We start from the raw sequence: 14,835 nt of genomic DNA, 5'->3' as shown, positions 1-14,835 counted from the left end.
TTATAACTTGCACAACACATTCACCTGTTTAATACAAAATACAGTAAGCCTGTTATTTCCCATATAATAGATTTTATTCCTTTCGTTTGCTAAAATCTCCTGAGTTCCTGGTGCACTGCAAAAGAAAGATAGAGCTTGATGTAATAGAGCAGATTGTGATTGTAATTCTAATTTGATGGAAGTATGTTTGTCATGACAGCTGCAGTGTGTAATAATCTCCTGTGTGGATCAATTAGGTGTATGAAAATAATTACAAAGGCAAATTAACATTTTGTTAGAAATCAGATTCTTTTGTGTTTTAAAAAAACATCTGTGCAATATTGTGTATTTTCTGAGCTGCTTCACTGCAGCTTCATTTTACACTTGGGACTATTTGCATTACACAGAATATCTGAAATGCTATAAGGCAAGGCACACAGTGAATGAAATTGAACCCAACGTGTGAGTATACCAGCATTGGGGTTTTATTTTTCTGGTATGCAGTACCAGAGGTTTACATGATCTGTAGGTTGTGCTTTTTGTTGATATTCCTGGATTTGATATCCAGTAGTGACAAACTACCCACCTCATCCCATGTCTAAAATTAGAACTCGAGTCTCTAAACTACGCAGCAATGTTACTTGTCAAAATTTTCTTCCATTTTTAATTCCTGCATGTGCAGAAGATGCATGAGATTATTTTGAAAGCAGAGTTTTGTGACTGATGTGGTTAAAAAGAAATTAATTGTGAAGAAAACAAATCATGGCTCAGTGGTTAGTACTGCTGTCTCACAGCACCAGGGAACCGGGTTCAATTCCAGCCTTGGGCAACTGTGTGGAATTTGCACATTCTCCCAGTGTCTGCGTTGCGTGGGTTTCCTCCCAGGTGCTCCGGTTTACTCCCACAATCCAAAGACGTGCAGGTTAGGTTAATTGGCCATGCTAAATTGCCTGTAGTGTTCAGGGATGTCTGGGTTAGGTGCATTTAGTCAGGGGTAAATGTACGGTAATAGGAAAGGGGAATGGGTTTGGGTGGGGTTACTGTTCACAGGGTTGGTGTGGACTTGTTGGGCCAAATGGTCTGTTTGTACACTGTAGAGATTCTACGGGACATAAGTAAACAACCATTTGGCCCATCAAGCCTGTTCTGCCATTATCATCATGTCTAATCTTTACTTCAAATCTGTTTTCACACTTGAATCTCACTGAGCAACAACAAAGAGGGTATTGGGTCAAATGACCAAAAGCTTGGCCTGTAAGGAAGGTTTTAAACAACCACCTATGTACCTTCATTTCACCAGCCGTTGGAAGAATGCTAGTTTTTCTGATGAGATGCTGGGGAAGGGAATTGTTCACTCCCAGCTGTAGCAGTGGCAATAAGGACTCACTTACCCAATGGAATGGGTGAGTCGTGGGGAACAAAGTCAGGCCAGCAGGGATATGCAGAGCACAAGCAGTCTGACTGCTATTTCCATTGAGTTATTAACAAGGATTCATAGAGTTGAAATGTTAACTTTCCAGCATTAAATAATCACAATCAGCATGTTTGCAATGTTACTGATGCAGTCTCTGCATCTGAATGGTCTTTTTTTAGAAAGAAATATTCAGTTCTGGGACTTGGGCATCACTGGGCCAACATTCTTGAGCTGCCTTGAGATACTACAATCCACGTGTTATAGGTTAACCCATAATGCGGTCAGGGAGGGAATTCCAAGATTTTAACCCAGTGACAGTGAATGAGTAGTGATCTATTTCAAAGTTGGGTTGGTTGGTGGCTTGGAGGGGAACTTGCGGGTGACGGTGTTCCCATGTATCTGCTGCTGTTGTCCTTCTAAGTGGAAGTTAGGTTTGGAAAGTAAATCTCTGCAGTGCATCTTGTAGATATTACAGCAGTGCTTAATGAGTGGTGTTGGAGGGAGTGGATCTTATGTACAAGGAAGCAATCCAGTGGGCTGATTTGACCCCAATTTATGTCCAGTTTCTTGAGTGTTGTTGCAGCTGCATTGATAGAATCATAGCATCCCTAGCGTGTGGAAGAAAGCCATTCAGCCCATTGAACCTGCATCAAACGTCCGAAGAGCATCCTGCTCACAACCGTGTGTGCGTGTGGTGTTTTGGGTGTATTTGAGAGAGCGTGTGTATGATGGACACTCTGCGTGCATGTTTGTCTGTGTGAGAGAGTGTATAGTGCAATGGAGTCACCATAGCGTGACGAGAACCCAAGGTCCCAGTTGAGGCCATCCTCATGGGTACCGAACTTGGCTATCAGCCTCTGCTTGGCCACTTTGCATTGTTGCTTGTCCAGAGGCCCGCTTTGGAGGATGGTCACACGAAGGTCCGAGGCTGAGTGCCTCGGACCACTGAAGTGCTCCCCGACTGGGAGAGAACACCCCTGCCTGGTGATTGTTGCGTGGTGTCCATTCATCCGTTGTCATAATATCTGCCTGGTCTCGCCAATGTACCATGCCTCAGGGCAGCATATGAGATAGACAACGTTGGCCGAGTCACATGAGTACCTGCTGTGTATATTTGGGTGGTGTCCCCATGTGTAATGGTGGTATCCAAGTCTTCACTCTGATATGTCTTGCAATGGTTGCCATGACAGGGTTGTATGGTGTTGTGGACGATGTTGTTCTGAAGACTGGGCAGTTTGCTGTGAACAATGATCTGTTTCAGGTTTGGCAGTTGTTTAAAGATGAGAAGTGGAGGCGTAGGGAACGTCTTGGTGAGGTGCTCATCGTCATAGATAATGTGTTGCAGGCTGTGAAGAACATAGCATAGTTTCTCTGCTTCCAGGATATATTGTTCAATATATCATTTCAGTTGCATCACACTGTAATCTTTTGTTATACATTCAGTGTCTTATGGTCCTGCTCCATAGCTACCTGATGAAGGAGCAGCTCTGCAAGCTAGTGCTTTCAAATAAACCTGTTGGACTATAATTTGGTGTTGTGTGATTTTTAACTTTGTCCACCCCAGTCCAACGCCAGCTCTTCCACATCTTGGTAGAATGGATAGTGGGGAGCATAACGAAGAAAAAATACCAAGGGAAAGAATGAGTAACCGAGAATAGCTCATGCTGAAATCAGTTTTCGCGTGTCATGGGCCTATATTTAGGTCTTGTTTTGTGTTGTCAGCTTTTTTCTAAATTATTGGTCAGCACTTGCTTTATTTTTGAGGTCGCCACGTATGGCTGTGTATAGAACAGAGAATGTGATTCAAGTCTTTGCCTATTAGTATGAGAGTCTGAAAGAAAAGCTGGTGGAAGTAATCCAAGCTGCAATGTTATAAAAAACAACAATGCAACAAATACAGAGGAAGTGAAGGCACAAGCACCACAAAACAAAATTGAGTGTGTGCAGCAAGGTTGGATATGATACAGGGAATGTTGATTGGCACCAGACAAAGCATTGAAAATTTCACAAACTGTACTTTTGTAAATTACAAGGTTTTCTAAAAACAAAGTTTGGAAACATTTTTTTTATTCCAAGGTTTGCTTTTGTGGGTGATTTCATGCTAACTACTGTATCAGTTAGCTGAAGATTGAGAGTTTTAATGCCCAGAAGAGCCTCCAGTAGTTTGGTGGGGAGGGGTGTTGGCATTGGGAGAGAGAAATTCATATAAACATCTGAATAGCTCTGCCAACACGAAAGGCTGAGAAACGATTAAATGCTGTGTCTTGCTGTGAAATGTTGTCTAGCCCCCCCTGGCTGCTGGATATAGCATAGCTTAAATGTAGCTGAGTTTATTCTTTGTAAGGCTCTGTCGTCAGAAAAAAACAAATTCTTGTAGAACATAAACATTGTAGAATTGATTTGATTTTCAGGTAAAGTTTGTAATGCAGAACCCTCTGTTTTGCTTCAAAGGTAATGCAATGTCATAATTTTATATTAAATCAGAGTTTCCCCTGGTAATTAAAAAAAAGACTGATGGCCATTTACCTTTTACACAATTGCTTACAGACCTTTTTTCTTTTTCCTAACCAGTTTTTCAGTGGTAAGCAACAGTGTCAGTTTCAGTGCAGCTTGGTCTATGTTAGAGTTGTGGCATCAGTTGGCAGGGGCAGCAGGAGTGATGCTCTTTCTCAGATTGAGATGTTACATTTTGGGAAGACTGATTTACTTTTTGCTTTTGATTTCAATTCCAGACTGTTGCCCAGCTATTAGCTCATTTACTACTGAAACCCTCATTCATGCCTTTTGATTCCTGTAGACTTGATAATTCTGACACGTTCTGGTTGGTATCCTACATTCCTCCCTTTGTAAACTTGAGGTGATCCAAACCTGTACCGCCCATGGCTTACCTTGCAGCAAGTCTTGTTCTCCTGTCACCTGTGTTCGTTGACTTGCATTGACGCCTGACCATGCAACAGCTTAATTGTAAAATTCTCAGTCATATTTCTATCCTCTTCATGGCCTTGCCTTCCCTGTCCCTGGAATTGTCAACAGTCTGATAAGCCTACGAAGTATCTGTACTCGAATTCTGACTTATTGTACATTTGGTGTTTGGTGTCCTTAAGCTTTAAACTCTGGAATACCCTCCTCTTTCCCTGTTGGTGCTGCTTTTTAAGAAAGTTCTTAAAAAGTTGGTTAACATCTGATTAATATCTCCAATGTGGCTCAGTATCATATTTTGGTTGGTAATGCTTCTTTGGAGTGCCTTGGGGTATTTTATAACAATAAAGGCATGATTTGAATACAGTAACTACAAGGAAGCATAAATTACATTCAAATACTGCCTCAGAAACAAAATAGCATTTGGGGAATGTAAATAAGATTGAGAGAAAGAGATAAGACAAAAATACTGCGACATTAAATATTTTGACGGAATAAAGCTGCACACTTCTAACATTTTTTGTTTTGTCAAGACCAAAAAGATTCTTCAGCATAATTTATTAATCATTATGCTTTTTAAAAACTCCTGAATGTGTTAGCCCTAGGTTTGTCAGCCATCCAATGTGGAACTAGTGGATGGATAGATACATAGCCTACTGTATGGAAACCGGCCCTTCGGCCCAACAAGTCCATACAGACCCTCTGAAGAGCAACCCACCCAGACCCATTTCCCCCACCCTATATTTACCCTGACTAATGCACCTAGCATTACCAATTCACCTGAATTGCACATCTTTGGATGGTGAGAGGAAACCGGAGCACCTGGAGGAAACCCACGCAGACACTGGGAGAATGTGCAAACTCCACAAAGACAGTTGCCTGAGGCAGGAATCGAACTCTGGTGCTGTGAGGATAAATACTCAAGTTCACACCATTATGGTAATTTCAGTGTCCGGTCTATTGACCTGGTTTAAAATAATACACTAAGTAGAAGCAACAAGGGTATTCTCAGCAACATCCAGATATCTTCAATTAACTGAACAAGTGATTGCTGCTGGGACAAAGTGAGGTATGCAGATGCTGGAGATGAGAGTCGAGAGTGTGTTGCTGGACAAGCACAGCAGGTCAGGTAGCATCTGAGGAGCAGGAGAATCGATGTTTCGGGCTAGAGCCCTTCATCAGGAACGTGCTTTTCCAGCAACACACTTTTTGAAAGTGATTGCTGCTGGCCTCATCATTCTCATTGCATAATCCAATCTAGTTCAATAGTCTATTAACACACTTAATACCAATGTAAAGCAGGTACAGAACTTCTGAAGAAGGATCACTGGATTTGAAACGTTAACAATGATTTTTCTCCCAGATACTGACAGACTTGCTGAGTTACTCCAGCGATTCCTTTTTCTGTTACCGTAAGATATAGGAGCTGAATTAGGCCATATACATCCAGGGAAATTATTTGGGTGGAACTGAGAAATAAGAAAGGGAAGATCTCCTTATTGGGATTATATTATAGACCCCCCAATAGTCAGAGGGAAATTGAGAAACAAACTTGTAAGGAGATCTCTACTTTCTGCAAGAATAATACGGTAGTTATGGTAGGGGATTTTAACTTTCCAAACATCGACTGGGACTGCCATAGTGTTAAAGGTTTAGATGGAGAGGAATTTGTTAAGTGTGTACAAGACAATTTTCTGATTCAATATGTGGATGTGCCTACTAGAGAAGGTGCAAAATTTGACCTACTCTTAGGGAATAAGGCAGGGCAGGTGACTGAGGTGTCAGTGGGGGAGCACTTTGGGGCCAGTGACCATAATTCTAATAGTTTTAAAATAGTGATGGAAAAGGGTAGACCAGAGCTAAAAGTTGAAGTTCTAAATTGGAGAAAGGCCAATTTTGATGGTATTAGGCAAGAACTTTCGAAAGCTGATTGGAGGCAGATGTTCACAGGTAAAGGGACGGCTGGAAAGTGGGAAATCTTCAGAAATGAGATTACGAGAATCCAGAGAAAGTATATTCCTGTCAGGGTGAAAGGGAAGGCTGGTAGGTATAGGGAATGCTGGATGACTAAAGAAATTGAGGGTTTGGTGAAGAAAAAGAAGGTATAGACAGGATAGATCGAGTGAATCCTTAAAGTATAAAGGAAGTAGGAGTATACTTAAGAGGGAAATCAGGAGGGCAAAAAGGGGACATGAGATAGCTTTGGCAAGTAGAATTAAGGAGAATCCAAAGGGTTTTTACAAATATATTAAGGACAAAAGGGTAACTAGGGAGAGAATAGGGGCCCCTCAAAGATCAGCAAGGCGGCCTTTGTGTGGAGCCACAGAAAATGGGGGAGATACGAAGTGAATATTTTTCATCAGTATTTACTGTGGAAAAGGATATGGAAGATATAAACTGTAGGGAAATAAATAGTGACATCTTGCAAAATGTTCAGATTACAGAGGAGGAAGTGCTGGATACCTTGAAACAGTTAAAGGTGAATAAATCCCCAGGACCTGATCAGATGTACCCGAGAACTCTGTGGGAAGCTATAGAAGTGATTGCTGGGCCTCTTGCTGAGATATTTGTATCATCGATAGTCAGAGGTGAGGTGCTGAAAGACTGGAGGTTGGCAAATGTGGTGCCACTGTTTAAGAAGGGCAGTAAAGATAAGCCAGGGAAAGAAAATCTTAGCAGGACTTATTCACTTAATGGTAAGGTCCTAGGGAGTGTTGCTGAACAAAGAGACCTTGGAGCACAGTTCATAGCTCCTTGAAAGTGGAGTCTCAGGTAGATAGGATAGTGAAGAAGGCGTTTGGTATGCTTTCCTTTATTGGTCAGAGTATGGAGTACAGGAGTTGGGAGGTCATGTTGCGGCTGTACAGGACATTGGTTAGGCCACTGTTGGAATATTGCGTGCAATTCTGGTCTCCTTCCTATAGGAAAGATGTTGTGAAACTTGAAAGGGTTCAGAAAAGATTTACAAGGATGCTGCCAGAGTTGGGGAATCTGAGCTACAGGGAGAGGCTCAACAGGCTAGGGCTGTTTTCCCTGGAGTGTCTGAGGCTGAGGGGTGACCTTATAGAGGTTTACAAAATTATGAGGGGCTTGGATAGGATAAATAGACCAAGTCTTTTCCCTGGGTTCGGGGAGTGCAGAACTAGAGGGCATAGGTTTAGGGTGAGAGGGGAAACAGACCTAAGGGGTAACTTTTGTACGCAGATGTAGTATGTGTATGGAATGAGCTGCCAGAGGAAGTGGTGGAGGCTGGTACAATTGCAACATTTGAAAGGCATTTGGATGGATATATGAATAGGAAGGGTTTGGAGGGATATGGACTAGGCGCTAGCAGGTGGGACTAGATTGGGTTGGGATATCTGGTTAGCATGGATGGGTTGGACCGAAGGGTCTGTTTCCATGCTGTACATCTCTGACTCTATGACTCTATATTGTCCATTTGAATCTGCTCTGCTATTTGATTATGGCTGATACGTTTCTCAATCCCATTTTTCTGCCTTCTCCCCATAACCTTTGATCCGCTTACTAATCAAGAGCCTATATATCTCTGTCTTAAATACAGTGTGTGTCTTGGCCTTCACAGCCTTCTGAGGTCACAAAAATTATGTTTGCCTTCTTGTGAGAATTCAATGTTAATTTTGTTTTATTGTTAACAATGACTTGCAATATAAATGCTATATAATGTAGTAAATGGTTTATTTTTCACTTAAGTGTGCACTTGAGAACCATTAGTACTTGAGTAATCATTTGAGATATAAAGGATTATATTGCAGTTGGTATATAATGCTGATTTAAGTAATTTCTTGTTTGTTTTGCATTATCCGTATGAATGAATATGACCTGAAATTGTTACATATTTGTCCACCTGAATATTTAAGTTATACATGATATAAGTTTAATAGTTACGAAATGCAGACAAATTTTGCTGTTTACTCATTTGAACCTCCATTTCGTTGAAATTAACTTCGCTGTAGTTATATTGCACAATGACAAAAGAAATGTTGCTGAAATGAGTTTTTATATTTACAGGCTTTTCTTTTCATTACAAAACACAAGTTGGTGTCTTGAGGGAAATAATATCAACTTTCTTTTTCAAAATGGATTGGATATTATGGGTTAATTTTAATGGAATCCTTGATGATCCCACGAAAGGATTCATGCTTGGTAAGTCTTCACAAGTCTTTACGTACATTAAATTTAGTGTGTGCCATGCAAGATTTTACACAAAGTTAACACTGGGTACTCTAATGTGGTGAAATTGAAGCTACCTCAATTTTGCTAATATTAAAGTGACAGGATTTTTAAGATAGTCCACGACTGAATTCTAACATATGCAGATTCTCATGAGCAGTTTTATTTCCACCAATATTCCATTAGTTGTTGCTTGAATTGTTTCACATTGTGCTTTTATAAGCTTTAGGATAATTGCTTATTGTTGCATTGTTGACTACAATAGATTTATTCATTGTCAATGTTATCATTTCATCATAAGATCTAATGTCAGCCTTGTTGGAGGATTTCAGCGTTTTAAACATAAAAGCAAATACAGTTTTCATATATGGATTTAAAACATTTGTATTACATGGTGTAATGGGAATCATTTCATTATGGGCAATTTTTCAGGCAAAGTAATGTTCAGGGATGTGTAGGTTAGGTGCATTAGTTGGGGCAAATGTAGAGTAATGGGGAATGGTTGGATGGGATATTGTTTGGACGGTTCATGTGGACTTGTTGGGCCGAAGGCCCTGTTCCCACACTGTAGGATTCAATAGAAATTCTACTGAGCATTGGTATTTCCATCAACGTGAAACATTATAGAATTTGATCTGAAATAGAAAACCTTGCATACTATGCCTAGAAAGAGAGTTTATAGCCACAAGTAATATGCTGAAAGTACAGACTAATACAAAGTATTTAAACAAAAAGTGTACAATTGGTTTTGTGGTGCTGACCATTAAATGTTGAGTTCTAATCAAACATTCTGTGCAATATTTAACTGTGATTGTGAATTCTAGTGTATTTTTGGGCTTCTCTAGCATTTTGATTACTGTAGCCGGCAGTACATGTTGATTTTGATATTTCATGGGTATGTTTTTATATTGGGCCTCGGTACCAAAATAATTTGTTGACTTCACTAGTTTCTCAATGAAAAATAATGAGATGATGCTGGAGTTGAGCTAAGTTTATACTTGTTGATTTCAATCATCCAGAGGTGAAATGTGATAACAACATCTAAGTCTTAGTAAATGTTAATTGTTTATTCACCAAAGCAATTCTTTCCTATGGTATCTAAGTCACATTTTGCATTATTGTGAAGTCTTGTGAGGAGAGAGTTTTATTGTTGTAAGCTGATTTATATTCCAACCTTGCTTTTCTCTCAAATTATTATGCACAGGGATTTTTGTATACTTAGAAATAGAAACAAAAGCAGTATCAGGAAGATTGATTGATTGATTATGTCAAATTACTTCCTAGCTGTTATTATTAATACAGGATGCTTTGTCTGAAGTGGAATCTTTTTTGATGCATAGAATAGTATGTGTATCCTAAAAAAAACTGCATCATTTAACATGAGAAATCATAACTACTTCACATCATCAATTTCCAATGTAAAAAAATCAAGTATCTACAGTGCTGCATTGCTGTATGCTTGCTCTGCTATTGGCAATGTTCCACCACTGTGCCTCTTTACAAATGAACTGGAGACCTCTACATGCAATGTAAGTGTACTGCAATCTCAGTCAAACAAAACATTGTTATAATTCAGTCATCCTTTCAATAAATGTACTACCTTTTATTGAATATATGATTCAAAATAAATGATAAAGGCAAGGAGTCACTCATGAGAGCGACATATAGGTCCCTAATTGTACTGCATCCAATCATGTGGTTACTAAGGAAGAAATAATGGAAGCTTGTCAGAAAGACATGTCAATAATCATGCGAGATTTTAATCTACATATGTATAGACTGGAAAAATCAGAAATAAGCCATTAGGCTGCTCAAACCCCCTCACACACAGGGTTGTGAAAATTTGGAACTTCCTCAAAAGTTGGTGGAAGGAGAATCGTTGTAGACTTTTAAGACTGAGACATAGATTCTTGATAAAGTCAAGGTCTTTTTCCCAGGGTAGGGGAGTCCAAAACTAGATGGCAACAGTATAAGGTGAGAGGGGAGAGATTTAAAAGGGACCTAAGGGGTAGCATCTTCACATAGAGGTGGAATGGTACGTGTATGGAATGAATTGCCAGAGGAAATGGTGGAGGCTGGTACAATTACGACATTTAAAAGGCATCTGGATGGGTTCATGAATAGGAAGGATTCAGAGGAATATGGGCCAAATGCTGGCAAATAGATTACTTTAGGATATCTGGTTGGCATGGACAAGTTGGACTGAAGGGTCTGTTTCTATGCTGTACATCTCTATGGCTCTCTTAACCTGATTTTTTTTTAAATGAGTTAAAATCTATGTTAAAAAGGCAGGCAGGGAATGTTATATGGATAAACATATTAAGCCTTTGAGAATTTATATCCAAGTAATAACTTCTAATGGCTATATTAGACTTAAAATAGCTTCTTAATCCCAATTTTAACTAGGATTGAAAGATCAATGTTGACCCTACAGGAGCTCAAATCACCAATGTGAGGTTTGGGCCATTTTAGCTCATACAAAATTAGGAGGCTGACGAGGCTATTCAGCCCCACAATCCTGCCCTGCTGTTCAATACAACCATGGCTGAAACTTTACTTCAACTCCACCTTCCAGAATTAGTCCCAAATCCTTACTACCCTTGATACTCCAAAAACTATCAAACTTTGATCTTGAATGTACTCAAACAGTGAGATTCCAAAGTCCTCCAGGGGAGAGAATTCCAAAGATTGACATCTACCCTGTCAACCCTGTTAAGAAACTTATTTGGCTCAAATCAATCACCTCCCATTCTTCTAAACACCAGGGAATACTGGCCTGATCTACTTAATCTCTCTCTTCATAGGATAATCTCCTCAACCCAGGAAGTAATTCAGTCAATCTTTGCTGCACTCCCTCTATGTCCTTCTGTATGGAGACTAAAATTGCACATGGTACTCCAGGTGTGACCTCACTAATGCCACTTATCATTGTTGGAAGTCTCCCATGTTCCCTCTAACTTCTGAAAGCTGTACTCAATTAGTTTGTTGTACTGTACCAAGTTATTGGGAATAGGTGGCAATGTGGAGCATTCAGTCCAGCGTCTACCTTATTGAATAGAGGAGCAGTCCTCAGGGTCTACTCTCTTAATTTGAATGTTTGTAAAAATCCATGCAACTCCACAATTGGGACACTCCGCCTCATTAGGACATACAACTAATGACTCTATGCATGCAAGGAATAGGAGCCTATGATAGTTGAGGGAAAGGGATCATTATAAGGCCTAGGAGAAGAATGCCATTCAGCCCATTGCATTTACTTCGCCGTTCAATGAGATCATGGTTGATTTGATAATCCTCAACTTTGCTTTCCTGCCTTTTCTATATAACCTTTGATTCCATTACTGATTTTTTTTTTAAAAAGACTATCTATCTCGGACTTGAATGTACTTAATAATCTAGCCTCAACAGCCCACTGCAGTAAAGAGCTTCGTAAAAACACTACTCTCTGAGACCAGAAATTCCTCCTCATTTTTGCTTTAAATGTGTGACCCCTTGGTCTGAGATTATCCCCTGTGTTTCTATATTCTCCCACGGGGAAAGCAACCCTGTCAAATCCCCCAAGACCGAGGTCAGAAGCAGGTCATAAACCTTTAGAGTTATAAAAGTAAAATGCTGGAGATGCTGAAAATCTGAAATTGAAAAATTAAACACTCAAAGGTCAGCAGATCTGTCAGCATCTGTAGAGAGAGAGACAAGTAACTAATGGCTCCTTTTAAGTTTCAGGAAGTTTTCATTGGCATAGAATAAGGGTACAGCTAGCCAGCCCCCACACATTACTCCACCTATGTCAGCTCTTTTTGTTTTGGTGGAAGGTTCAAACACGGCTTATAATTTTTAGTGGAGTCATGCAGGTCCTGGGACAGTGGGATGCATCAGGGCCCAGTAACCAGGATCGGCTTGGGATAAAGCTCATTGTGCTCAGGCTGGATGGGTTAATAGCCCAGGCCAGGAGTAGCAGCTCCAGGGTCCATAATTTCTGCCCTTCCCATTGGAGTCAGGTTGCTTCTCAAGAGTCCCGGACAATGGCCTTGCAGAGTCATCGACTAAAACAAAAGTCATCCGACATTGAAGTATATTGGCCGTCTTATTTTCTTGTAAAGCTGTCAATCACTCCCAGCTATTTTTAATGTAAATTATTAGAAGCTTTAGTATACTTCAGATCCTTCAACCATGTGGAAATAGACACACAAACAGTGAAAAAAAACCTCAAAATAAATGGGTTAGAGAAGTGAATCAAACGGAGCTTTCACTCCCTTCTGTAGCTGGATAGATATTACTTATTGAGGTCTATGTGCATTAGCCATTCTTGAAACTTCATTTAAACATTCATGATGAGGTCATCTATTTGGATTGCTACTGTTAAAGCTGTTGCCATTTTGTTTCATTATTGGGTGTCTCAGATTTCAGCAAGTAATATTTGATAAATGGTGGTTGTAGTGGTGTAGGACATGGTATTAATCAGGAGATTCAAGAAGCATGTATCATGGGTATTGCAGTATGTTTGGCTGACTTTAATCTGTATATAGTTTCAGTGACTCCAATGAGCAATAATGTCAGAGGATCTGTTTCCAGATTGTGTTGGGATGGTTTTCTAGTATTCTGAGGAACTGACTAGCATACAAACTATTTAGATCTATTATTTAACAATAAAGGGCTAATCTTGTTGTAGGAATCATTTTAGGCTTGAGTGGCCATAATATTATAGAATTTTATATTATTGAAATTTCAGAGTTTGATCTTAGCAAAGGAACTTATGAAATTGAGGGACAAATTGGTGGGGGTGGAGTTTGGACAATTGAAAGAGTGTGACAATACATCTGCAATGCCTGGTCTTTAAAGATCAAATAGAAAGTTTACAGCAACAATACATTCTTCCATGGTGCAAAAAACCCAAAAGGTCAGTTGACCATGGCTAACAAAGTAAATTAAAGATTGAATAAGACTGAAAGAGAAGGGCTATTGAATAGAAATAGGCCTGAATATTTGGATGATTTTAGAACACATCAGTTTCTTGATTCTCTTTTTCTAAGAGATTAGAATATTAATGTAAGACAGCAGAAATCATGAAAAATGGATCATAAAAGTTTCTATGGCAAAATTAAATGAAAGGTCTGGCTCGGACAAATGTGGATGCGTAACAGGCAGAGTCAAGGAAATTCATAAAGGGGAATAGAGAAACGCTTGCTTTGCTTTGTGTATGTCTTCTCAGAGGAAGATACTAGAAATCTCTCAGAATGATCGAGCCAAGGAACTAGGGAGAGTGAAAAATTGAAGGAAAATAGTATAAATAAGAAGTTGAGTTGAAGAAATTAATGTGACTGTAGTAGAGAAATTGCTAAGACCAGATATTCTACACCCCAGTGAGTTGAAAGATCTGGCAATGGAGAAAGTGATTCACTGATGATCATCCAGAATTCTACAGATTGTAGAATAGTTTCTGTAGATTGGAATGTAGCAAGTGTCATCCCACTCTTTAAGAAGGGAGGGAAAGAGAAATGGGGAATGTTAGAACTCTTAGCCTTCCATCCAAAGTAAGGAAACTTCTAGAATCTATTATAAAAGAACATGGTAAATAGACACTTGGATGGTAATGATTTGATTGGCCATAGTCAGTGTGGATTTGAAAATGAAAAATCATATTTGAATCTGTAGAGGTTTTGTTTTTGAGGATGTTATTAACAGACTTGATAACACCGATGCTGTGGTCAAAGTATACTTGGACTTGTGGAAGACTTTGATAAAGTCCCCCAAAAAGACTTTGGTTGGCAAAAGCAAATGGAATAGGATGTAATGTTTTGGTCTGGAATAAAGATTCGCTAAAAGGCAAAAATAAGGAATAAATGGGCCACTCTTACCTTGGCAAGCTTTGACGAGTAGGTTGCTGCAAGGATCAATACTTGGGAACCCAGCTGTTCACAATAATATCAATGATCGGGACCAAGGGTAATATTTTCCAACCTGTAGGTGACACAAATCTGGGTGGCACTGTGCTATGAACAAGAGACAGTGGCTTCAAGAGGATTTAAATGGATTTAATGAGTGAGGAAGAACAAGGCATGTGGAAAAAATGAGGTTATCCACTTTGATAGGAAGAGCAGATGTGCGCAACATTTCTTCGATGGTAAGAGGTTTGAAAATCTAAGTTCATAAGTCACTGGAGGCTGACCTGCAGGTATGCTGGCAATTAGGAGGGTTAGTAGTGTTTTAGTGTATTGCATGAGTACTGGAATAGCAATGAGTTCTTCAGTAGCATGTAAAATCTTGGTTAGACTGCATCTGGGAACTGTGCACAGTTTTGATCCCTTTATCTTAGAATGACTGTACAGAGATAG

At 39.6% G+C, this 14,835-nt stretch overlaps 1 protein-coding gene across 1 annotated transcript in view; it reads left to right on the top strand.

Moving 5' to 3' along the window:
* Positions 1 to 14,835, top strand: part of LOC132815811 (enhancer of polycomb homolog 1-like) — a 238,959-nt gene that overhangs the window by 80,268 nt on the left and 143,856 nt on the right. Inside the window, exon 2 of the mRNA XM_060825074.1 lies at positions 8,342 to 8,476. Coding sequence (XP_060681057.1) covers positions 8,438 to 8,476 — 39 coding nt within the window. The 5' untranslated portion in view covers positions 8,342 to 8,437. The remainder of the gene's footprint in view (positions 1 to 8,341; positions 8,477 to 14,835) is intronic.

Source organism: Hemiscyllium ocellatum, chromosome 5, assembly GCF_020745735.1.
Source record: "Hemiscyllium ocellatum isolate sHemOce1 chromosome 5, sHemOce1.pat.X.cur, whole genome shotgun sequence".
NCBI lineage: Eukaryota > Metazoa > Chordata > Chondrichthyes > Orectolobiformes > Hemiscylliidae > Hemiscyllium > Hemiscyllium ocellatum.
Note: the sequence above shows the minus strand (reverse complement) of the source record. Positions and strands in the feature narration are given on the sequence as shown.